Below are 26,757 nucleotides of genomic sequence, written 5' to 3' on the forward strand. Positions count from 1 at the left end.
CTCCCTGCCCGGAATTTGGACTGAGGCAAAGGACAGGCCGTGACATGTGGCGCTACCTGTACTGGGAGCCAGCTATCCAGGAGTGTGTGGTTGCTGGAAGAAGCAGGTCCTAGCTTGCTAATCCGGGGTTCCCAGGGAAAGAAAACTGCTGCCTGCTGCCAGGATGGGAGCACTGGATTTTAAGACACAGGAATACATTGAGACTGCCAGCTCGAACTTCCCTGGAGAAACAGAACTCATGTTCTAAAGCATCCTTACCTATTTTTGGCAAGGGGCACCCCATTTACAGGCGCTAGAATATGAAAAGTACCCCTAATCTTTAAAAGCCGTAGGGGAAAAGAATGGGGAGGGAGTGAGCAGGATGTTTTGAGTTTCTCAGAAAGAATCTCAGATTTACAGGAAAAGCCTTGTGCTTAGCGTTATGTAAACAGAGTGCCCTTAAATGGGCCTGATGCGATCAGCAAGGTGGAAGAGCTGCATGAGTAACAGTGTGTGTCTTTAGGACAGTGCCAGCTTCAGACTTTTCAGGAGTTCAGAGCTCAGCCGGTCCACAGCAGCTCAAGGATCTTTAGAAAAATACAACCAATAATTAAAGTCATGTTTTCCATTATTAACAACAACAAACAAAACCATCGTCGATTCAATTCCACATGTCTAGTTCCATATGAAACTTTCCACATGAGAGGCTTATTCTGGTAAGGGTCCCATCAAATTTCATTACCAAAAAAGTTGCCTTTTCAAATATAACTATTGTGAAGGGAAGAACGCACAGGGCTTACACACCACACGGACAAACAAACAAATATATAAGCTTGACTCCTTCTATTTCTCCATCAGCCACCTGGAACGTTTTACAAACCAAAGCCTGAGCTCGAGGGATAGAATGTCTTACCAGAATCGGCCTGAGAGCTGGGGAACTTCAAGATGGCAGCCAGCCTGAAAGGGGCTGGAAAAACAGACTAACGAACGCACAAAAGCACTGAACTCTACAGTGCCTGGAGGTTAAGTACAGTTAGCTACTTGCTTCCAGTTTGAACTTCATACTGGCAACTTCACTATGACAATTTTGGCATATCAGAATGAGCACTGGACTAAGAGCCAAAATAGGGAGCTTCCAGTCCCAGCTCTGCAACTGGCCACAGCGTGTAAGGCATTGAGAGAGTCACTTAAACTTTTCTTGGCTGTTCATGGGGGTTCATGCCTGTAATCCCAGAACTTCAGGAGGCCCAGGTGGGAGGATTCTTTGAGGAGAGGAATTCAAGGTTAGCCTGGGCAGCATAGGGAGACCCTGTCTCAACAAAAAAGAAAGAAAAATTAGCCTGGCATGGTGGCACACGCCTGTGGTCCCAGCTAGTGGAGAGGCTGAGGCATGAGGATCGCTTGAGCCTGGGAGTTCAAGGTTGCAGTGAGCTATGATCTAGCCACTGCACTCCAGCCTGGGTGACAGCAAGACCCTGTCAATCAATCAACCAATCAATTGATCAACAAAATAAAAAACAACCTTTCTTGCCCAATGGGAGTGAGGTTAATTCTGGGTTTTCCTAGTCAGGCCATTGTGAGCAGAGCATGAGATAAAGTAGGTCAAAGTGCTTTGAGGCACTTAAAACATTACACAAATGTAAGGGATTTGTATTTTGGGCAGGCTTAGGAATTCCCTTCCTTTCCTGTGGGGAAAGAAAGGTAAGAAAAGTCCATACCTCTCTTATCTGTAAGAAAGTATTAGACTCCATTCATTTTACATCCTGATGAGGCAGAAGAGAGTTGTGTAATAAGAACCCTGGATGTGTCATCATCCTTATTAGAAAATTAACGCAAGGTTTAACCATCAGGTAATGAGACTGATTTTTAAATAAACATAACCTAATGGGCGTTCCCATCCCGAGTAGTGAGTAGTCACTCTGGCAGAGGAAACACTTATTTAAATCATATTTCCTATCAAAAAAATTTTTTAACTCCTCTTTTGGAACTGTTCCTAGAGCCTCTGGCACATTTTTTTGAATATGTCTAAGGGTGACACATTTTTTGTCCTTTGTGGATAATTCTGATTTTTGTAAACAGCCCAAAGTTATTTGGCACGATTGGCAAATAAGCTAAGTAATACCATTTTAAAATTGAAACTAAACTGTGATGATAAGATAGAAATCTATCTTTCTTTCAGTTCCAACAGAAGAGTTACAGAGAGATTTCAACTATGGCAGTACTGTGAGACAGGGTTTGTTCCTAAGGTGGCCAGAAAAGAAAAGCCATTTGGAAATGTATTTTTAGTCACACTTTTCATTATTTATCTTACAAGACTGCTTGCCATTAGACTTTGAGTTTCCAGAAAGAAAAGAGCATTGCAACTGATCAACTGCTCCAATCATTTTATCACAGCTCCACACGGCATTTGAATCCTTCATTTCCATACGGATTAACTGTCTCGCAACAATACAGATGTTTCCAATGAGTTAACATCTGGGCCTGAAGGAAATACAGCATCAGCAATATTCTAATCAATAGACTATACTCCCTTAAGAAGTGTAGATCTTTTTCTCAGTTATGAAACAATCTATCTGAAAATTAAAGTATCACTAATATCATCACAATGTAAACTGAAGCAACTGTTAGATTTGCTTCTGGTGCAAATAATTTTACATTGTTAGTATTATTTTAAAATAAACACAATGGCAGTTTCAGTCATTGAATGCTACACACTGTGGGCACTTCAATCTCAAATGATGCTGACGACTTTTTATGGACAATATTTTTCCCTAAATCATTTTTTAATTGTGGTCAAATTAACATAAAATTCATCATGTGACCATTTTAAAGCGTACAATTCAATGTCATTTATTTAGTACATTTACAATGTTCTGCAACCATCATCACTACCTTGTTCCAAAACATTCTCATCACCGCAAAAAGAAACTCTGTACACATTAAACAGTCACTCCCTTTTCTTCCCTCCTCCCTCAGCTCTTGGCAACTACTAATCTGCTTTCTGATCATATGGGTTTGCCTATTCTGGACATTTTATATAAGTGAAATCTTGTCATAGGTAGCCTTTTGTTTCACTTAGTATAGTGTTTTCAAAGTTCATCCATGCTGGAGCATGTATCAGTACTTCATTGCTTTTTACGGCTATATAATTCCCCCTGCATGGATATATCACATTTTGTTTATCCATTCATTCATTGGTGGATATTTGGATTGTTTTCACTTTTTGGCTATTCAGGATAGTGCTGCTATGAACATGGGTGTACAAGTTTTGGGTTGAACACCTGTTTTCAATCTTTTGGGTATACCCAGGAGTGGAATTGCTGGGTCACATAGCAATTTTATGTCTTAAGGGTTTTTTATTATTATTATTATTTCAGAGTATCACAGGAGTACACACGTTTTGGTTACATAAATTGCTCTTGTACAGTTTGAGTCAAAGTTATAAGTGTGCCCGTCACCCAGATAGTGTGCATTGTGCCCGTTAGATGTGAATTTACTCATCCTATGTTTAAGTTTTTGAGGAACCATCAAACCTCTAACTCATTTTTATGCTTATGGTTTACAAAGTATCTTGATCCCCACTTAGAAAGAAGTTGGACAGCTGCAGGGAAACCCCAGGCTGGATCCAAACAGGTCTCTTTTTCAGAAACACTGAGTAGAGCAGTCTCCGTCTGAGTCAAGCTTGTTCCAAGGCAAGGTTAACATGCAGAGCTTTGAACAGCTTTCACTGCTACTCCACATGTCATAACATGAACTGGCTGGGCAGGAATACGTTCCTGCCTCTTAGGCATTCTTGGTTTTCCATTATGTTGCACACACTTTGGGGAAAAAAGATGTTAACTACCTAACTTACAGGCTTCCCTCCTCCGTCTTTGCTGGAGTTCAGATTAGTACCCGGAGTCAATGTAGAAACAGGGCGTGGGGGCTTGTGCTACACCCGGGTCTTGGGCAGAGGCTAGTCCTTTCATGGTTAGAAAACAGGGCCTTCCTAACACCAGCTGAGACTATAGAGAGAGCCTCCACCCAGGATAAACTTTCACCAAACATTTTGACTGATGGCACTGCCCAGTGATTCTGGCCCTATTGATCCACACATACTGGAGGTGAGCCTACCCGGCTTTGCAAACTGTAGACTGTTCACCCTATGGGCTTGGCCAGAGCAACAGGAGATAATCTTACTACAGGCATTGTTTACTGCAGCCAATTCACTGAGTCATGAGGCTTCTCAGTCATTAACCCAGCACTAGACAGTGACTGATTAGCACTGATTTTTAAATTTAAACCCATTCACGAGCCTCTCAGACTGTTGACCTCCTACCCCAACTCCCTAACACATAAGAAGTTGATTCTCAGATACGGACTCCCAAAGCAAGAAGCATTATGTTGCATTGCCAAAGACAGAGGCAGACCAAAATGGCTTTTTCCACTCGAAACTAAATACTAAGAATGAAGAAGTCAGCTTCCGGGGACGTGGCTGTGCTGCCTCTCTGCCAACCCAGCTGTCACTTGTCGCTTGTCTCCTGGCAGCCCTTTCAGGTGTCCTGGCCTGAATCTGCCATTAGGACAGAAAAAAGTCCCTTGGCTGGTCATATCCTCTGTAATCTGGCAGGAAACCTAAAATTTGTCTGCTCCTGTCCTCGTTCTGTTTGCTTATCTGCTTCCTTGTTGGGAAGAGCCTGCTTCGGTGTCCGGTTAGGGGGATTTTCACCATGACCTCACCCTGCTGCTGCTACCATTCACCCATCAGCGTCAGCGGAGTCACAGCGCAGCTCGGGTGGCAATCCACATTAGTGAGACATTAACAACCCTTCTAGCAGATCTCAGATGAACATCAATTCCATAAGCAGTTAAGAAAAGCCATGCCAAAAAAAAAAAAAAAAGAACATCAACTCAAGTTCTTTTTTCCACAAAGGAGGGCCCTTGCAGGGGTCTGAAAAATGCCAAAAAGATCTGGAAGAAGGGGGCATTGACGACGTTTGGTTATCGCTCTGGGCTTGGGAGAGTAGAATGTGAAGGGAGTCACCTTAAGAAAATGCACCAAGAACCTGCCGGGCTCGCGCCGGCTGTTCGAATAACTTTCGAGCCAGCGGCCCAAAGTCAGTCGCGAGGACGGTGACAGCTGGCAGCGGGCGTGCAACCCAGGAGAAAGGGCGGCGGGAGCCCTGGGAGCAGGGCCGGGGCCCTGGTCTCCGGCCCCCAGGGCTCGGGAAGGGGCCCTTCTGCCCAGAAGTGGGCGCAGCTAATCGCAGGCGAGCGCCGGCCCGGCCCACGTGACCGCGGCTCCCCACCCCGGCCGGGTCCTCCCCGCGCGCGGCCGCGGGCACGCGAGCCAGAGAGCGAGCGCGTGACTCGCCCGCGCCCAGGGCGGGAGGCGGGGCAGCGACCGCGGCGGCGTACGCGCGCGCTCCCGGGAGGCAGCGGGGGCGCGCACGCCCGGGGCCACCGCCCCTCCCGGGCCCGCCCTCCTTCCCTCCCTCCCCGGCTCGCCCGGCCCGCCCTGCGCGGCCCGCCCTGCGAGTCAGTTCGCTGGTTCCCTCCCTCCCCGGGCGCGCTCGGGCCGCCGCTGCGTTCCCCGCCCTCGAGCCGCGGAGCCGGAGCCGCCCGCCGCCGAGGAGGAGGCGGAGGGAGCCGGAGGGGCCCGCCGAGGCGGCGGCGGCGGCGGCAAGATGGCGGACTTCCTGCCGTCGCGGTCCGTGCTGTCCGTGTGCTTCCCCGGCTGCCTGCTGACGAGCAGCGAGGCCGAGCAGCAGCGCAAGTCCAAGGAGATCGACAAGTGCCTGTCGCGGGAGAAGACCTACGTGAAGCGGCTGGTGAAGATCCTGCTGCTGGGCGCGGGCGAGAGCGGCAAGTCCACCTTCCTGAAGCAGATGCGGATCATCCACGGGCAGGACTTCGACCAGCGCGCGCGCGAGGAGTTCCGCCCCACCATCTACAGCAACGTGATCAAAGGTGCCGCGCGGGGGTCGGGCCGGGCGGGGGGCGCCGCGGGCCGGGCGCGGCGGCGGGCGTGGGGCCGGGCACCGCCCTCTCGGTGGCGGAGGACCGGGCCCGGCAGCGGGCGGGAAGGGGGCGCGCCCCGGGCGCCCGTCCTGCCCGCCGGTGCCCTCGCCCCGCAGGTGAAAGGATGCCCGGGGGGCGCCCCGCTGTCGCTCTTGCCGCCCCAGTGGGCGTCACAGCCATTCCCCCAGCCCCCACCCCATCCCGGTGTCGCCCCCTCCGAGGGGGAAGTGGGGCGAGCCGGGTGCCTCTGGGTGCGGGGTGACCTGACCTGCCCTCCTCCCTGCAGATGAGGCAGGAAGACCCTAGAGCAGCCCCAGACTCTACACCCCTGCCCCCCACCAAGGCGCTGTATGTCGGACCTCGCTGCCCGGGGTGGGTGACCCGAGTCACATGGGGTCGATGTGCTCCCAACTCCCTGCTTCCTGGGCCGCCTCCTGAGCAAGGGAGTTCTGGAACCGTCGCAGTAAGGAAACTTTTTGCCTGAAGACTCTTGTCAAGGGCGTAGGGTGACAGCCTCTGGGGCCCTTTTGAGCAAGGATATGAAACTTGAGGGTGTCAGGTTTACTGTACTGGCATCAGGAAAGAGTAGACCCATACAATTACTCTAAAAAAAAAATAGCATCAGTGGTTTTTCGCCCCAGTGTCACGGTCAGGTAATATGTTTCTCTGTGATCATTGTGCAACACGTTCCACTCTCCTTTTTGCTAAGTGACTGGGGGCAGGAAGGAAGGGGGTACCACTACTGGCTTCTATTTAGATGAAATTGTGTAGTGGTATGAGAGCTCTTTGGCCTAAAAGTCATGCGACTCCTGTACGGGTGGAGTCAATGAATCAGTGTTGGGTTGAATAATAGGTTCTGCTCTTGTATTTTCAAAATTAAACTTTGTTCTTAAGTGAAAAATACACAAGGTCTTTATTTCTTGGCCTTCAAAGAAATCAAGAAGATAGTTTTTGTCATTTGAAAGATAATTAGCAGTCATTTTTCTTAGTGCTAATGTTCTACAGAAAAGGCATTTTGGCAAAATTGAGGTACATCCCTTGGTACTTCAGGTGCATCGGGATTTATTTTATCGGGGGAGCAGTTTAGCAATCCTTAGTTTGCTACAGATTGCAGGTCTTTTCAAGCAGTGTTTTTTAAAGTGGGATTTTTGTTCAAGAAGTACATAAGTAATTCATTCATGTTGCTTTTTTTCCTCCCAGAGTTTGGGTAGAGAAAAACTGCCTGCCTGGTGGAGGAGGCATTGTAGGGTAATGACTGAAGAAGAATGCTAGGCCAGGAGCTCACAGGCCACAGCCAGCTCTCAGCTCTAGCACCTCTGCTGTTAAACTGTAAAGAACAGTTGTATTTATCCTGCCTTACCATTTAGTACAAAACTAATTAAGGTCTCTTTCAAGGCCACAGACCCTGCCTTGTTAGTCCTTAATTGAAGGTACCTTTGTATCCTGATGCAGCTGAACTTAGGGAATTATGTTAATGAATAGAGTCAACATGCTAACTGATTGTGAGCCTGGTAAACACCCAGATCTTAATGTACACTGGGTCCTAAGTGTGACCTACTTTGAGCATTTATTATGAGATGAAATAAGTCACTAGAAATCTAGTTTTTTCGAGTTGGTATGATCGGAGAATTGACAGCTAAACATTTTTTCAGTTATCCAAATGACTTCCTAATTGCCATGTGACAAGATGGACTGAGGGTCATAGTTTAGTAAGTGATAGACATAATTGAGTTTGAACTAACCTCTGTGAGTTGGAGTCTGTTTTTATATCATTTTGCAGTCTGTCTTCCTTTTAGGGAAATCTAAAGCCATCCTGTGACTTACACTGATTTGAAGCTTGGGCCAGAAGTTTTTGAGTCTTCATTGTGTTCCTAGAAGACTTAGGTGCTAGGGTGCTGATGGAACAAGCAGAATGCAGAGCTATAATGTTCTGTTCTTAGTGTTTCATAAATAAATGTCTTTTAGACAAGCTCATAAAATCTTGGTTGTAACCGTTTTCTTCAGAGTCTGGACATTGGGCTGTGCAGCATGATTTCTTTTTCCTTCCCTTGTTTGGTTCTTTTTTGACCACCTTCTATCCCAGAAATTATTTTATAAATTGGAGTATATTAAAATCCTTCAGAAAGAGCAATTGTGTTAATAGTATTTGCTTTTCAAAGCTCTAATTTTAAGACAGTGAGCAACTGTTAGCTTTTTAACCTCTGAGAAGTTGTGGGTGTTTGTTTTGATGTTGGTCTTCATTTTTGGATGACGTGGGCCTGGAGTAACTCAGAAGTTTAAAGGAAGTAATACTGGAGTAAAAACGTAGGTACTATCTAATGACTCCTCTCCACACTTCTTTTCTTTTTAAACAAAGGTATGAGGGTGCTGGTAGATGCTCGAGAGAAGCTTCATATTCCTTGGGGAGATAACTCAAACCAACTCAACGGAGACAAGATGATGGCATTTGACACCCGAGCCCCCATGGCGGCCCAGGGATTGGTGGAAACTCGGGTTTTTTTACAATATCTTCCTGCTATAAGATCGTTGTGGGCAGACAGCGGCATACAGAATGCCTACGACCGGCGTCGAGAATTTCAGTTGGTAAGAGATTTGCTGTTTTAAAATGTTGTGGTTTTAATGACATTTAGTAACACAGGTTGCACATCCCTAATCCAAAGGCCAAACTCCTAAATGCCTCAAAATCCAAAAGTTTTTGAAAATGGAGAAACAGACAGAGGTTTAGTGAGAGGCCTAAAATGTTCTGGCCTATAATGAGTATGTGTAAAAATATTATATAAAATTGCCTTTAGGTATGTGTCTGAGGTGTATATAAAGCATAAATTAATTTTGTGTTTAGACTTGCGACCCACCCCCAAGATATCTCATTATATATATATGCAAAATGTGGAAATATCCAAAATCCAAAACACTTCTGCTCCCAAGCATTTCGAGTAAGAGATACTCAACCTGTATCTGATTTTAGCACACTTTTTCACTGACATCCACAATTTAATATATCTCTCCAAAATTGTAGCCTCAGAAATTTGGGCTGCTATAGGTAACCTTTGTACTAAGCAAGATAAAAATAAGGTAAATTCCACAGATTTAATAAAGCTATTCTATTTAATAGGTCATTCTTCCATTTTGAAAGTGAGGTCATAATGATTTTCTTAGATATTTTCTTCTAATTTTATTCTCTTTTTGAAAGTAATTTCCTTCCAATTATAGCAACTGTATTCATCTTCTTAAAAACTGACCATTTACTCTTAGAATAATAATTTAGTAACAAACCTAGTTGGATGTGCCCATTTAGTCTTTGGAGGTACTCATTTTATGATACAGGTTAATTTAATATATATAGAGAGATTAAAATAGTTAATCTTTAACAGTAAATATGCTTTTTATATATTTGCATTGTGTGTGTGTGTTTCTAAGGCTCCTAACCACATTGTATAAGATGTTCTTCTGAAAAAACAAAATAATCTTAGTTATTTTTTTGTACCTTTGTTTCACATAGGAAGCACCCAGAATTTATTTTACATTTATTTTTTCCCCTTTGTCTTAAACAAGACTACCCATAAAATACTTAGTAGCCATTACACAGCATTGAAGAAAGGCTAGAAAAGAAAGTATCCAATCCAAGTTAAAGACACAAAACTAATAATTGAAACAGATTTTTAATCAAGTGTTTTGTAATTTAATTGTGAATGCTTTGATTTTAATCTGGGTTTTATTTGCTAAAGACCAGAAAAATACCAACAGTGATAGTAATCTAGACTGTGCAATTTGGAGGTAGTTAAGAGTTTGACTGTAATATGGTTAAAATAAAGTGACAGTTAAAAGTAAAACTGCTTAGGAAGTTGTTTGATGATGTCACTAACATTAAAGCAATCTACATTTATGGGTGTGGCTACGGAATGATGTACAACCAGCAGTCTTTGCTGTTACTATTTGTACTCAAAAGAAATCTTGACTGCTAAAAATTCTAGAAAAGTGTTCCCAATAGCTTTTTATAAAACTTAACCTTAAGCCTTTTTTTTTGAGTTATGGCTCTTTTCTTTCTTTTTTCTTTCTTTTTTTTATATCTATCTTTCATTCACCTAGCTCTTCATTATGTACTATCTTGTATAGTTCCCTTATATGTGCTTCTTTGCAAGTAACTTGTACATTTCTAAAAGGAACTACCTCACATTATTATTAAAATTGAGTAGCTGGCAGCATTATATGTTGAAAACTATGAATTTAACTTCACAAGTGACCTCCATCCGATTCCCAGATTTCTGGTTAGTTTTTGTCCTTTGGTTAGTATTTGTTATTTTTGATAGACTGCTTGCTTAAGTTCCTCTACATATCCCTTCCTATCTCCCTTCACCGTTCCTCCTGCTTTTAGGTATTGCTTATTCTCCATTATTCTTAGTTCATTTTCTCAACTAACTACACTTCCCACTCTGTTGTCTCAGGCTCTTATTCATTCTTCCAGGTCAGGGAAGAAACATCCGCCTGTAATAAGCATACAGTACAAATAGAATGAAAAAATTTATATGTTATGTTATGTATGTACCCAAAAGTTCTCTGTGGGAAAGTTCCTTATTTACCCCAAGTCCATTTAATTGAAGTTGGGCTTAACTGACATTTTTTGAATTTGGAAGTTCACATCTTAAAGTTTCATATCAAGTCTGTCATGGGATCATAGCTGAGAAAGCATGCCTTAAGTATTTCTTTCTCATTAAAAGCAAATAGGTAAAAGTACTTGGGATGAAGACCTACATGTTCTTGACTTGAGCCAGCTAGTGCTTTAGGAGCAGCGAAGTCCTCAAGGGCAAAGAGACAGGTTCCAGAAATACTTTTTTCCGTAAAAAAAAAAAAAAAAAGAGAGAGAGAGACACAAGAAAAGAGGAACAGGGTGAGATCTAGTCCTAAGCTCCTGGAGGACAGGGATTTTCATCCTGGGTGCATCCTCAGGTATAGTACCTGGCATGTGTAGTAGATTACTGATTATTATATTGAATTAATAACTTTCATATTTTTGGATTCTCAGTGGTGTATGGCATAGTGTTGAACACCGAGAAGACACTTGGCTTATTTAAAATTTTCCTCCAAGTCATTGTTGGTTTCTTGTATTCACCTACATACAGCAGATCCCCAATTCCTGACTTTTCTACTTCTATAACATCTCTTGCATTCATTCCCTCTTTTCCTCCTCTTTTTCCTTTTCCTTTCTTATTGTTCTAGTACCTCTTACTTGGACTCCAAGGTAATCTTGTTCAAATACAGCATTAGTTTGCTCAGGTTTTGATCATTCTCCATTGCCTCCAGAACAGAGTTCAACCTCTTTGTGTGAGTCAAGACTAGCAAGCTTACCTATGATTCCAACAGCATATTTCATTATGACTCTGAACATACCTTGTAACCTCTCTATTCCCACACACATACCCTGATTTTCTCCTCCCATGGCTCTTGTCATGTAGTGCCAGAATTTTTCGTTACCATATCTCTTCATTAGGACTTACAATTTTAAGGTGACTAAATATGGTCCATGGCCCCTTTGCATACAACTGGAATGCTGGTTAGAGCAAGCAGATTCTCAGGCTTCCTCGTCTAAGAATCTGATTCAGGAATCTGGGATGGGCCCCAGCAATCTGTATTTTTAGCACACAGCAGTAAGTGATTTGGATGGATTTGCTCCGTGTTCCCACCTTCCCCAGGAACATCTCCTTATCTGAAGCATCCCCAGTCCTCCTGGCCAGAATGGTGCTCTCTGCCCTGCGTTCTCCTAGTGCGCTTGCTTGTAAAACTGGTCATGGTCCTCCGTGCATTCGTGCATTAAAGTCACCTACATTCATACTTGGCTGTCTCATTAACATAGAAAATCCTTTGGTATGCCTTGTTTGTCCTTTTCTCCTCCAGGAGCATATCGCCTGACACTTAACTTTATTTCCTCATTTTTTAGACATTCTGAATTACAAAGGTCTTGACAAAAAAAAGAGAAAGAAGCATTCACATTAAGTTCCTTCTGGGAAATACAGATTATTTCTATATGTTAGTTGGCTAAGTTTCCAGGAAATGGGAAGTTCGTGTATTATATAATCATAATTTTTGGAGTTTTTAAAAATGTCTTTTTATGTTTAGCAACATATTTTTGAGTCTTGATTAGTAAAAGTAAACATCAGGGAAAATGGGAAGAGTTAGCAGATAAAGGAACTAAGATTAAAATTAGACTTTTCAACTAATGATTGATTATTAAATTTATTAATGCAAATTGAAATGAAAAAATATACTGACAGTTTTTAAGATTCTTTGTGACTTAACATTTTGCTTAAGATGAATAATGCCTTTAATCAATTTTTTAGACAGGGGTAGGGTAGTGATATCATAGCTTAGGTTTCTAGCGGGCCACTCGTTTGTTAGTAATAACTTTGGGTGCAAACATGAATGTTTTCCTTTCTGAGTTCCCAAAGGCAAACATTTCCTTTTCTGGTTAGTTCCATTGTGGGTAAGCAAAATAGCTTACTAGGGAAAAGAAAAATCTAAGATTCATATTCTTGTTATAACTTAAGGTACCTTTCTACTTAGTATAACCTAGCACATTGAGGATAACATATCATACAAAGTGATCTCTTTTAGTACTGGATTAAATATTTGTAATACTCTGCTTTGGCTATACAGTGAGTATAACCTGCCACTGCACTAATGAGTTACCCTATCTTTGGAAAAATTTCTCATGTGACAATAACCAGAGAATTTGGGAACTAACTTAGATGACTGAAGATGCGAGGGTCAGGGTTGGCTGGGCTATGATACAATGGAGATATGGATCAGAACTAACAAAATGGCATGGCTAGAAGTCACTGCCAACTAATTTTTTTGTTTAATTTATATTTTCTTATTGAGATAAGTAACACTAGTTATATAGGACAGGACAGTGTGTGTGATGGGAAGGAACACCCCACAGCTTCCTAGTTTCTATAAACAATTTAACATTGTCAGCATTAATACAACTTCCTTTAATGGCCAGTCTGTCTGCAATTCCTGAAACCAGTACTGTTTTCTTTGTTAATCATGGTACCTTTGATTAGTCTTAATCCTTCTTCCTCAAGTGGTAATTTTTGTGCCTGATAATAGTTACACATCTCTAAGCTGATAAGGTAGATTTTTCATTAAGACAGAGATTCACCCCTCAATCCGTGTAACAGAGTAACTATTTAGCTTCATGATTGCCTGTAAAAAAGAGATGAGTGCCAACTAAATAAACCTAGAAACTTCAGGTTTAGCTAAAATATTTATTTTTTTATTTGCACTGTGGCATATATTTAAAATACAAAAGAATCAGAGTCATTTGAAACTAGACAGTGGTGTGTACCTGTAGTCCCAGCTACTGGGGAGGCCGAGGCAGTAGGATCGCTTGAGCCTAGGAGTTCAAGTTCAGCCTGGACAACACAGTGAGACCTCGTCTTAGGAAAAAAAGAATCATTTGTTTTTTCTTTAACACTAATTTGGATTTGTTTTAAAGAGTGAATCAGTTACTACTTTCAGCTGTAAAAATATTGTAAAATATTTTCTTATAAAAAAATTGTAAAATATGGTGGATCAGTTCATTTTCTCTGTGAGTAAAATCTAGCAAGGACTTTCAGTTGCCAAAAACCTTTTGAGTGTCTACTGATTCTAGGGCTAGAGTTAAATATTTCGGCCTACATAACATAAGGATTATATATAATGTTAAAGATAGTAGAGATTGTAAAGTTTAGATCTCTATAGGTAAAATTGCCTTTTGATGAAACCAATCACTTTATCCACGTGGTTTTATTTTATGTAGACCTTGGAAACCGACAGCTTGCTTTATGTTTACTTTAAAAACTGAGGATGTTTTGGTATGTGCTTATAGTTTCAATACAACTTTGTGAGGTATGTGCATGTATGTATGCACACAAAGGTATATATCACTTGATGTGTTCTGTTATATTGACATTTTCGTGTTTGCATTTTTTTGGTGGAAATGACTGGCTGTGAGCTGTTTGGGCTCTTGGTGCTAAAGGGGTATTGTTTACTGTGCTGCTTTTTCTGTATTACCTCTTATTACTAAATAAAGCTAGTTGTACAGTAATTTATGCTGCTCTGAAAATGTTAAACAGTTTCATTTGGAAATTAGCAACTAGTATGTAATTGCTCAGAATTGCTTTTGTTTTGGAGAAGAGAACATCAGAACACTTTTATTCTGTTGTTTTTTTTGAACTCCTTTGAAATGCTTCTTATGTTGTTATGTCACAGTTTTCATACTGTCTGTGAGCAATGCAGATTTTGTAGTTTGCCACAGATTTTTGTCACAGAAATGACCTAATTTGTTTTTTATAGTGTGTATTTCTGGAAATTAGCAATAATTTTTATTTCCTTGCTTGAAAGTATCCCATTTTTCTCTAGTTACATGATACCATTCTTCTTTGTATATATTGTGATCCTATTTTACAAGATGCCCTTTTTTTCTAAGAGAAATTGTTTTATAGTCACTTTAGCAGAGCAGTATTAGAATAGGCTGGTAAGAATCAAGGATATAATTTTGATTTGAGAACTGGACTTTAGTGGACTTGGCCGCCAAAGGTAACAATCTGTTGAAGTGATAGTAGTTGTTTACCTTCCTCTTTTATTTTTAATTGCTCTTCTTTTGGCGAAACGAATCAAAAAGATTTTTAGATCGGTGCAGTGGGTGAACTTCTTCATCTCCATCTACTCTGCAGTGATCAAGTAGGAGTACTCTTCGTTGATTTATTTTTTTTTTTTTTTTTTTTTTTTTTTTTTGAGACAGAGTCTCGCTTTGTTGCCCGGGCTAGAGTGAGTGCCGTGGCGTCAGCCTAGCTCACAGCAACCTCAAACTCCTGGGCTCGAGTGATCCTTCTGCCTCAGCCTCCCGGGTAGCTGGGACTACAGGCATGCGCCACCATGCCCGGCTAATTTTATATATATATATCAGTTGGCCAATTAATTTGTTTCTATTTATAGTAGAGACGGGGTCTCGCTCAGGCTGGTTTTGAACTCCTGACCTTGAGCAATCCGCCCGCCTCGGCCTCCCAAGAGCTAGGATTACAGGCGTGAGCCACAGCGCCCGGCCTTGTTTTTTGATCTAACAGACTAATATACTTAGTTGTGCTATATGTGACTTTTTTTTTAGTTTTATCTTCCATACAGATTAACAACCATGTTGAAACTTACTGATTTATTTTACATGTTGCAAAACATTTTTACTTTTGGTTTTAGTGTGATGACCTTAAAGTTTGCTATGGCTTTCTGCTGCGCTGAGGGATAAAGTGGGGCAAGGCAGCCACCCACAGTCATGCTTTGGCTGCCACCCACTGCTCCAATGGCTCTCTTACCCTCTCTGAATTTCCGTTTCTCCAGCTGTAAAATGGGGACGATCACAGGACCCGATATTAGGTATTGTGAGGATTACATGAGATGCTCCATGTAAAGCCCTTGGCACAGTGCCTGACATGTATTAACCATATTTTTACTATTAGCTATTAATATTCCTGATATACTAGCTTTATAAAAAGTAAAGCACTAGAAGCTTTGATTTACTCTCTGACCTTGATTACCAATATAAACATTCTGAATTCTGAATAATGCAGACCGCACATTGAAGAGAGACTTGAGCTTATTCATTATTACGTTGGCTCTGGTTGCCTGATATCATTCTGTTTGATTTTTAGGTTGAAAATTTATGATGTTCTTCATTTCTTTACAGTACCTTTTTAAGCAACCAGAAACATTTTATAAATGTTGGGTCTATATTTTTATGGCTAGTCCTTGTATATATTTGTAAATGATTTGAAAAGCATACACAATTCTAAAGAATCAGATGTCATTTGAAAATAATAAAGCATTATATAGATATATGGTGAAACTAACCAGTATTGACCTTTTCCATTCTCACTATGAGATTTATAGCTGGAAGTATTTAATTGTTTGGAGAATGTATTCCTGAAATGCTTCAGATATGTAGGCAGAGTGAGGCAAATCCTTATCTTCCTGCTGGAGGCATGGTAAGATAACCTTTGGCATAGGTGCAAGTGCTCCACCACTCCCCCTGAATGTGCTGCTCTCTTCTGTCCCTTCACCTTTGTCTCTGGGGCACTCCCCATGCCCCGTCCACATGCACACACATGGACTCTTTCCCTTTCTGCCATTTCCGTGGTCTGTGACTTGGCAGAGGTGTTGAGAGTGCTTAGGTTAAAGAGGGTATGTGGGCTTCATTTCTAAGGTAAAAATATTCAATATGTTCGTAAAATACAGAATGATTTTTTTTTTAAGGTTCCATGTTGCTTTTTGTGAGATCTTAGAACTTCTAACCATTTTGTATAAAAACCATTAGTAGATAATGTCTACTTTTTCTCATGGAGCAAAATAAATTTCAAATTTGCTCTCCCAATGGCAAATGTATTGATTTTAGCATTTAAAAACAATGTTAGTCAACAAACAAAACTCTTCTATACGACTCCCCATCCCCCAAAAAGTATAACTGTGTCTTTGGGTTCTTTGAGCCCAGGCAGCTACATTTAGCTTGTGAATAGGACATTTCTTTTCTCTTTTAACCCTTCTAGAAAGGTTAAAGAAAAACGAGAACAGTGACTAATTGGGGAGAGGAACTTTCACTTTCCTTTTTAACACTCTGGACTGTTACACCTTGTGTAACAGTAACACCCTATTACTGTTTTCCTATTTCTGGGTAGCTTTTTAAACAATTGTTTTTCTTTTAAATAGGATGAAGTGGCTCAGTAGAAGTTACAAAGAAATCTGTCATCTTATATAGTGATTTTTTTTAAAATTTAAACTTCATAATGTGAAGTGTGGTTGTGTCCATTCATTGATACTAAGTAAAAGAAAAATTCATGGAAGCTACTAGCAATGAGCAGCTGCCCCAGATCTCCAAGTTGCTAGAGAGTTGGTCCCATGTTACTGCTTGGCCTGCTCTGCTACAGTAGGCCTAATAAATGAGAAAATGTACCTGGAATATACTTTAGACAAATAAAATTGCTGTTCAACTGTAAGATGGTCTCTCAATCTATTTTTATTGATTTTTTTAAAAAGTAAATAATCAAACACTGTATAGTCACAAAGCTGCAAATACTATTTATCCTAATTGAAATTTTTAAAAAGAAAAATGTGATTTAGCCAGTTCAGTTAAAAATATTGGAATACAAATGGTTTGCTATTTTTTAACTGTTACTAATTTGCCACATTTACAGTTAGACTGATTTTATTTGCTACAGTTTCAAAAATAGTAGGGACTTTAAACTGTTACCATACAGAGTATATATTAATACATTTCAACTCCAAGGCAAGGAGGGTTATACTTAAATTTTTTCTTAATGTTTTAAATTATGATATGTTATGGTTAAATGTTGCAACCAATTTTATGGTTGATGTTACAGTTTATTAAGAGAACCAAAGTTTTCCCCATTGTACAGTATTTTGCATATTAGTCTTAATGTGTGATATCTTTCTTTTGAAAAAGAAGACTTTATTAAAAAGCTCCATTCTGTAGAAATACATTTTGATGGGAATATGTATATCCATCTCATATTTTCATATGTAATTTTATTCTGTATGCAAGTATTAAAGTTTAGAGCATTATTTTCAGAGTATCCAGTTTCATTATGATAATCTGAATTTTTTTCTCCTCAAATGTGAAAAGTGAGTAGCAAACGTAAAAGGTGATGAAGGCAAGAAAGCCCGGGGTAGCAGATCACGGGAGATTCTGGAGCAGGTCTGGTAACAGTTCACTGGTAGCTTCCAGCAGCCGTGCAGTCACATGTTACCCGACACCTGTTAAGGAGTCAGGCATCTTTTTGTAGGCTAGGTGTTTGCTAGTGAACCAAACGAAAGTAATCCCCGTGTTGATCTTAAATGCTAGTTGGAGGAACCTAGGTTAAATGGCAAACAAATAACTATATAATCATGCTTGCGATAAATGCTTTGAAGAAAAAACAATGAGAGACCGAGAGGGTAGTCCTGGGAGGTAACATTTAGGTTAAGAGCCCATGGATGCGAAAGTGTCAGCCAGGCAAAGCGGGGGAAGAGTGCTTCAGGCAGGAGCACTATGTGCAAAGTCAGACAAAGCTTGTTACAGGTCAGAAAATGTGATCAAGGCCGTGCAGAGAGTGTGTGAGGGAGGTTCAAGCAGGTGGGGGAGACTGGCAGCCCATTACTGCCATGCTAAGGAGTTGGGAGTTTCTCTAACTGCCTTGCAAAGCTACCAGAGGATTGGATTTATGGCAAGATCACTCTGGCTGCTGTGTGGAAATTGGAGGGAAGCAGGGAGAACCTTTGCACCAGGTACTGTTCTTGGTGCTAGCCAGTTCCAAGAGTTAGTTAGCAGACTATTGCAGCGTGAGTGGCTTGTTGGCAGGTAGTGGTGGTAGAGATGAAGAGGAACAGATGGATTCCAGGTATACTTTGTAGGGAAAATCATTGGGATTCTGGTAGATTGGATATGAGGTAAGAGAGAGAGGCACAGGTTATGAGTGACTCAAGTTTCTGCCTTTAACAGCAAGGCGGATGCTGGTGCTTTTTACTGAAATGAAAAGATTGTGGAAGAATGAAACTTGAGGGAGAAGATTAAGAGGTTAGTTTGGGCATGCAGAAGGTGCTCAGATTATTACTATGGTTTGACTTAATGAATTTTTCAACTTTATGTTGATGCAAAAGCAGCACACATTCAGTAGAAACCATACTTCGAGTACCCATACAAGCATTTAGTACCGAACTTAGTAAATTACATGAGATATTCAGCACTTCATTGTAAGATAGGCTTTGTGTTAGATGATTTTGTCCAATTTTTGGCTAGTGTTAAGTGTTCTGAGCATGTTTAAGGTAGACTAGGCTAAGCTATGATGCTCTGTAGGTTAAGTGTATTTTTGACATGATATTTTCAATTTGCAATGGATTTATTTGGATGTAACCCCGTTGGAAGTCAAGGAGCATAAGTACTAGATTCAGTTATCTGAGAGACATGTAGGTGGAGACAACCAAGTAGACAGTTTAATACGTGAGTCTTGAATCCAGAACAGAGTTTTGGATTAGAGGTAGAAATTTAGGAGCTGTTTTTATTCAGGTGATATATAAAATCTCTGTAGTGATTACTCAGGAAAGAATTGTAAAAATACAGGCAATTAGGGCTCATGGTAGAGTCTTGAGAACCACCAGATCTTTTGGAAATATTCAGAGGAGGGGATGCTAGCAGCAGTGGCCAGGAAAGTAGGAGAAATTCAGGAACATGTCATATCATGGAAGCCAGGAATGTGTTTCAAAAAGAAAAAAGGGGTCAGTGGTGCCCTGTGCCAGCAAGAGGTCTAATAAGGTCAAGAATGACATGTCCATTGAGTTTGGCAACAGGAAGGTATATATACTGACCATGGCAGGTCATGTGAGGGAGAGGCTCGATGAGAGGGGAGAGGTGAGGAAGTGGAGAAGATGCACTTGAAATCAAGCTGACTGTTCTCCTTTTTCTTTTGCAGTACTTTCAGCCACTTGACTTAGTAGGTTGTGGTTCGTCAGACCTTTTTAAAGTGCAAGAGGACATTGCATTTATATTAACCAATTTCTTTGAATCTCATCCTCAGCAGTTAAATATTAATCATACTGTTAATCTGTTAGGTCAGACAAATACAGAAAAGTTTTTTTCACCTTGTACTTGATTATTTTACTTATGATCATCTCCTATCCAGTAAGGGCAGTAACTTGATGAGTTATACACATGGGGCTCATTCATTCTTCAGCAAGCATGTATTGAATACCTCCCAAGACTAGGCTCTAGGAAATCCAGTAAACTGCCTGTCTGGCTGCCTTACTGGGGACTCCTGATTTAGTGAGCACCAGTTGAGCCAACAGTAGTGGCAAATGATAGTGTAAATGCTGTCCTATACCTGCAGAATCACTAAGTGTTTACTAAGCTAGAAAATACCTAAGGGGGAGTGTGTAGTCCAGTTCACTTCATTTTGCACATAAAACATAGATTTGTGGAGGTTAAGGACACAGAGGTTAAGGTCACAGCTCCTTTTTTTTTGGTGATAGGGGCAAGATTCAAGCTCAGGGCTGTAGGACTCTAGCCCATGTCTGATACTCATTACTATGCTTTGCTGCTTCTCTTAATAAAAAAAATTAACCAAATAGTGACTTGGAAACAGGAACTGATGTGCCAGTATAAATTTTGAGCTAATTTTCCACACTGATAAGTATTTAGAAATATTTGCAGGTTGCATTGTTTTGCTGTCTGACACTGTTGGTTGGGGCTGGGGAGAGGAAGATAGTTCATGCTCCTTGCAGGCTGTGTGGAACTTTTTCTACTAGAGATAAGAGTTTGGGATGACGTTTGAACACTAAACTGGCAATAATGTGATCTGGTTTTTCTCTTACCTGTTGTGTGATCTTTTTTTTTTTTAATCCTGCCTCTTTATTTTTAATTTATAAGGAGCCTCAAAATAGTTGTGTAATCTTAGGCATAGAATTGCTTTATTAATTAATGTTGGTTATTGTGCAATGTTTGAGTTATGGGGTATTGTAGCACATAATCATAGAACAGAACTTTCCAGCTGGTGTGCATTCACAGAGACTTTGGGGTATTACATAGTTTTCTTATAGCCCCTATAGACAGCAGGGGAATTGAAACTATATTTGGGAAGTATGTCTGGTGTTGGAAAACTGCATATTTATTCCTTTTTTCCTTTTAACAATTGAGGTAATTTCTTTTTGGGAATCCAAAAAAAAAAAATTTACAAATGAAGGGTTCTAGCTCTGGCAAAACTAAATCTTTATGTGCTGTTGGAATTGTACATGATTGGCCCTTTTCAACAAAGTATTTTAGCTTTTAATAATCTTTCAGGGCTCAAAACTTTAAGCTTTCTGGTGTTATCATTATGTGAAAACTGAAGAGTAGGAAAGTGGTTGGTTTGTTTTGAGGGGTTAATTTACAGGCTCCAGATTTGAAATTAGCTTTTTTTTTTAAAGCTCAAAGTTTAAAACATATGTGTTCATTGTAAATTATCATCCAGTTAGCCAGCGTACCACCCCAAGACATCTTTGTTGACATTTTCGTGTATTTCCTTCCAGTATTTGAATACAATATTGGATGTTAAGATAAACTTTTTTGTACTTTCTGTACAACTTTATATCCTGTTCATTTACTGTTGCAACATTAGCATTTCCTGGAGAAGGGAGGTAATTTTCTGAGAGGACCAGCAAGGCATTCTTTAGAAATGGAGGTGAATTTTTTATTTAAATGGATAATTCTTCCCTGTTTATTTTTTTATGAACAGAAAGTAGTGTTGCTAAATGGTAACATAGGGAATAAATATGGGCTAAGTCTTGCTGTGTTGCTGCCCAGTTGGTTGGCATTATATGTTATGTTAGAGCTGGCCCATCTCTGCAGTATTAAACTCCTTTCCTTTTTTCTTTTTCTTTTCTTTTTGAGACAGAGTCTTGCTCTGTTGCCCTGGGTAGAGTTCAGTGGTGTCATCATAGTTCACTGCAACCTCAAACTCCTGGGCTCAAGTGATACTCCTGTCTCAGCCTCCCGAGTAGCTGGGACTATAGGCATGCACTATGATGCCTCACTAATGTTTCTGTTTTTAGTAGAGACAGGTTTTGCTCTTGCTCAGGCTGGTCTTGAACTCCTGAGCTCAAGCAGTCATCCCGCCTCGGCCTCCCCGAGTGCAAGGATTACAGGCATGAGCCACTGCACCCGGCCCGAACTCCTTTCTTGCATTTATAATTTGGACTTAACTTTTACTTTCTTAAGATAATAACAGAATTAACATCTTAAAAGGTAAATATGTGTAAGATACATATGTATTTATAAATGCTTATCAGACATATGGCTAAAACTTTTTTCTCTGTTTTTCCAGGATACAGCATTTTAATACAATAAGGTCCTTTTTTGGTGACTTCTGTAGTAGGAGAATTACTAAACTGCTTTGTACATTTTGTGTTATGTGTAAATTGGAATTTGGCAGGACTATGGGACTATTCTTAGAAAACTCTGATCATTGAGATCATTAGCCTTAATTATTTTGGTGATAAGTCTAAATGAAAAACTTGATATAAAGAGGACTTTATAATAATTTATGAGTTGTGTCAAGAATAAGCCAATTTACAGAATAATAACTTAGTTCTTTCCAAAAATCTCTTATTTTAATATTGTGCCCTAGTTTGTTTTTGTAGCTTATGTACTAGAAAAAATTAAATTGTGTGTAAATGAGACAGAGGTAGTATCCTTTTGGAAATTCTACTTACCTAAACTATCTTAGATTAGTCTAGAAAGATAGTCAAATTGAAAAAAGTTTTCAAATATTAGGATGGTTTATAATGTCCTAAATAAATAATTTTGGCTCTTTTGGAAATTTTAACTGGTACACATAGAAAATTTCGGCAAGAAATTTGAAACTCTGCATTTACTTGGAGTCTGTTTAATTTTGCTATATCTACAGAACAAAGAAAAATGGCTTATATTTCTTTGTTTATAAATACTGTCCTTTTCCTCAAGAACCAAACAAAAAGGCATGAGTGGCGGTACTTTAAGTATGCTTTAATGATAAAGATGACAGTATTGCCCTTATTAAAAACATGTGCTCACATCACAGCAAATGCTTTGCTTTTTTCTAGAGAAAAATGAAGTAATAGAGAAAGTCATTTAAAAAAATAAAAAAGCAGCCTCAAAGATAAGGAACAATAGAATAGGTCCTTTGTGAAAACCAGACAAAATGAGATGTTAGAAGGGCATTACAAAAAAGGAGAAGTGAAACTGGTCAATGGTAAGCTTTGAGAGCCAGGAGGAGAGTTTTGTATGCTTACCCGGTATGTAAAGCTAGCCTCTCAACTGGTAAGACTTCTCAAGTAGTTTGAAATAAAAATTAAGGGGGAAAAAATAAGGAACCCATGCTAGAGATAGTGTATTTCAAATATTTGAAATAGAATGTTTTCAAGTTTTTTTCACCCTTTAAAATCATTATCATATCTATGAACAAGCTCTTAAAGTATAATCAGGCCTGGTTTTATATTTACTGTCTTTAGAAATTGTGTAGAATATTAGAATCTTATGATTTCAGATAAATAGTGTGGGCTGAGCAATATAAGGCATCCCATATTTTTATGTGACTATGTGGAGAGACAATAAAGGACAGATAGGATGGAGAATTGAGTCAAAATAGTAAGAAATATTACCTTCTGTTTTTGTTACTTACATATCCTTAGGTTGAAATGAAGAGTCTTGATTGATCAACCACCTTTAACCCCAAACTTTTCCATTTTGTACCTCATTTGTATTTGGCATTTAATTCTTGCTGAAAACTTTATATAAGTACATGGTAGAGGGAAAGGCTTCTTTTATATTATACAAAGTCTGTCCATAGAATATTATCCTAAAGGCTCCTTATTTAGATTTGACTTCATTAAGATGTTTTTAGGACTGGAATTATTAGTATATAGTGTGAATTATTGATAAAAGCCTAAACCAAGGTCTCTTTTAAAGACAAGTTAATAAATTTCCCATTGAATAGATTTCCCCAAGCATATGCTTAATGAATCCTGCCTAGTGAATATTTAGAAAGCATTTTGACCTGGATTTGTTTTCAGTTTATAAGGCTGTTGGAAATTAAAGGCACATTATAGATAATACGAAAACCATATTATGCTGATAGAAGTAATTCACAGTGAATCTTTTTAAGGCATTGTAATCTTTTTAAGGCATTAACGTAGATTTCCAGTTTTCTCTCATATCACTTAACTCTTTTTCCTCTTTAAAATATTCCACGCTTGCAAATCGAAGGACTTAAATATGCGTGGAAAGTGTATAAACCGTTTTAAACCATTGCACTTAGTTATTTTAGAACGTAAACATTTACAGTCATGTGCCATTGTTTCTGTCAGTGATGAATCCCATATAGAACAGTGGTCCCAGGAATTTTGTTGTGGGGTTTTTGTTTTGTTTTGTTTTTAATAAAGAGACAGAGTCTTGTTATGTTGCCCAGACTGGCCTTGAACTCCTGGGCTCAAGTGATCCTCCCATCTCAGCCTCCCAAGTAGCTGGAACTACAGGTGTGCACCACCCCACCTGGCTGGTCACATAAGATTATAGAGCTACCCTATACAGACATACCATTGTCTATCTTTTATACCTACCCTTTCTATGTTTAGATATACAAATACTTACCATTGTGTTACAGTTGCCTACTGTATTCAGTACAGTCACATACTGTGTACAAATTTGTAGCCTAGGAGCAATAGGCCATACCATATAGCTTAGGTGTGTAGTAGTAGGCTACACTATGATGGGTTTGTTTATATACACCCCCTAATGTTTGCACAATGATGAAATCACCTAACAGCACATTTCTCAGATTCACAGTGGTCCCCAACCTTTTTGGCACTAGGGGCTGATTTCATGGAAGACAGTTTTTCCACAGACCGAGGGCAGGGATGGTTGGGGATGGTTTGGAGATGATTCAAATACATTTACTGTACAGTCCAACCTCTCGGCTAATGATGCTGTATATTTGCAGCCACTCCCCAGCGCTAGCATCGCCACCTCCGATCTTCAGATGTTAGATTCTCATGTGGAGTGCGCATCCTAGATCCCTTGCAGGCGCAGTGTACGGTAGGGTCCACACCCCTGTGCGAATCTAATGCTGCCGCTGGTCTGACAGGAGGCGGAGCTGAGCTTATGCGGGATGACGGGGATGGGGAGCGGCTTACAGATGAAGGTTCGCTCTCCTCCCCCAACCTCCTACTGTGTGGCCCGGTTCCGACAGGCCACAGACTGGTACTGGTCCAGGGCCCAGGGTTTGGGGACCGCAGTCTCACAGTGTATCTCTGTTAGTAAGCAAGGCATGACTGTATTTTGTAGTGTACTTACACTTCTGTAGGAAATGTTCTGCTCATTATAGCACTTGGCTAGTCACTGGTTCTCTCTATAAAGAGAAACTGGGTGTTAACTTTGAGTTACACTACCATTTTCAAAATCATATGTATAATTAGGTTTCAAAAGAAAATTTCTCACTACTTAATTATCTTAGTAATATAGATTGTCTTTGAATTTTAATATTTCTTGAACTATTATGTTTAAACAAAAGACTATTTTAGGTGATGTTTGTCTCATAACTAAAAGGGCCATAGCACATAAAGATAGAATACTTTTAATTCACTTTATTTTATTCTTTACAATTGATTAATTTTTTTCAAAGTGAAATTTCTGCCATTTATAGACATACTTAATTGGCCTGCAGTTAAATTCTAGACATTTTACAAGATTAAGCAATGGTGGTTCATTTTAATAGCAAAGAAACTTTTGAACAGCCCATTTTAGTGTGTTAGTCTTCTGACTTTCATTATAGTCTGCAAAATAATATGGTAAAATACAGTTAATTATTAAATGTGATAAACATATTACCTAACATTCTCATTGTCAGAATTTGGCATTTGTCAAATTTCCCAGTATTAGTAATTAGAATATGTACTGCCTATGACAAAAACGAAACCTTTCAGATTCTGCGTGATCTGTGATTCTTCACCACTGTCTGGAGATCTAGTCCTAAAGCAGGTAGTAGACCTGCTTGGTCCTTAACTTGAGTTTGGATCTGTTGAAACTTTAGGATTAGAAGCATTCTGAAATTTTCTAACTACGCTCAGAGAAAAAGCAATTCTGAAGATTTATCATCATCTTTGTCCCTTTCAAATTCTATCTGAATATTATTCTCTTTGAACTCGCAGGATACTTTATCCTTTTCATGAGTGTCTTTTTGATTGCTGTTAATATTTCATGGTTACTTACATAGAGTAGAATCATCCCATTTCATCTTAGCATCTTCCCCATCCCACTGCCCACAGTGCTTTTCAGCGTACTCAGACATAATGAAAAAAGTAATGCACTTCATGCCACTGAAGAACTTAGCCATGTACCTTTGAATTGATCTCTCAGTTTTCTACCTTTAGTATTTACAGTTATAAACAGATGGAATTTAGTGAAAGTTACTTTAAAAGCCCCTCGTGGCTGGGAGCAGTGGCTCATGCCTATAATCCCACCACTTTGGGAGGCCAAGGCAGGAAGATCAGTTGAGGCCAGGAGTTTGAGACCAGCCTGGGCCACATAGACACACCCCATCTCTATAAAAAATTTTAAACATTAGCTGGGCATAGGGGCACACACCTGTAGTCCTAGCTACTCAGAAGACTGAGGCAAAAGAATCACTTGAGCCCAGGAGTTCAAGGTTATAGTGATCTGTGATTGTACCACTACACTCCAGAGTGGGTTACAGAGTGAGAACTCGTCTCTGACTAATATAGGGAGCGCCTTTCTGCCCAATATATTATGCTTGCAATGACTCTGACATTTGCAGAAATAAGACGGAAAAAGGATGTCATAAAGGGGAAGTTACCGTACAAAAAATTTGACAGATGTTTATGTAGCTATTGGTATGTACAAGGTAATCTGTTCTGGGATACAGAGGTGTAGCAGAGGGACTTGAAGTCTACATTTTTACATATAGGAGTACATATAAAAATACAGAATTGCTATATTGCAACACATGTTAGTGAAGAGTATGATCAGGAAAGATAGGAAGTTGCAATGGAGTTAGGGGAAAGTCAGGGAAAAAATTTAAGAATAAGGTACCTTAAATTCTTGGTTTCATCACTAAAATATAATTTTGTTGTCTAAGCCACCTAACTCCCCTCACCTTCAGGCTTCTCATCTGTAAAACAGAGGATAAGGTTGGTTCTCCAGGCTCTCTTCCAACTTGAGGTCTGTGGTTGTCTCTC

The 26,757-nt window shown here is 39.9% G+C and overlaps 1 protein-coding gene across 1 annotated transcript in view; it reads left to right on the forward strand.

The window, feature by feature from the left end:
* The first annotated feature begins 5,486 nt into the window (after nt 1-5,486).
* The window catches only part of GNA13 (G protein subunit alpha 13), a 39,951-nt gene continuing 18,680 nt past the window's right edge, over nt 5,487-26,757 (forward strand). Inside the window, exons 1-2 of the mRNA XM_012747471.2 lie at nt 5,487-5,928; nt 8,336-8,562. Coding sequence (XP_012602925.1) covers nt 5,646-5,928; nt 8,336-8,562 — 510 coding nt within the window. The 5' untranslated portion in view covers nt 5,487-5,645. The remainder of the gene's footprint in view (nt 5,929-8,335; nt 8,563-26,757) is intronic.

This window comes from Microcebus murinus, chromosome 18 (genome assembly GCF_040939455.1).
Source record: "Microcebus murinus isolate Inina chromosome 18, M.murinus_Inina_mat1.0, whole genome shotgun sequence".
In the NCBI taxonomy this organism is placed as follows: domain Eukaryota; kingdom Metazoa; phylum Chordata; class Mammalia; order Primates; family Cheirogaleidae; genus Microcebus; species Microcebus murinus.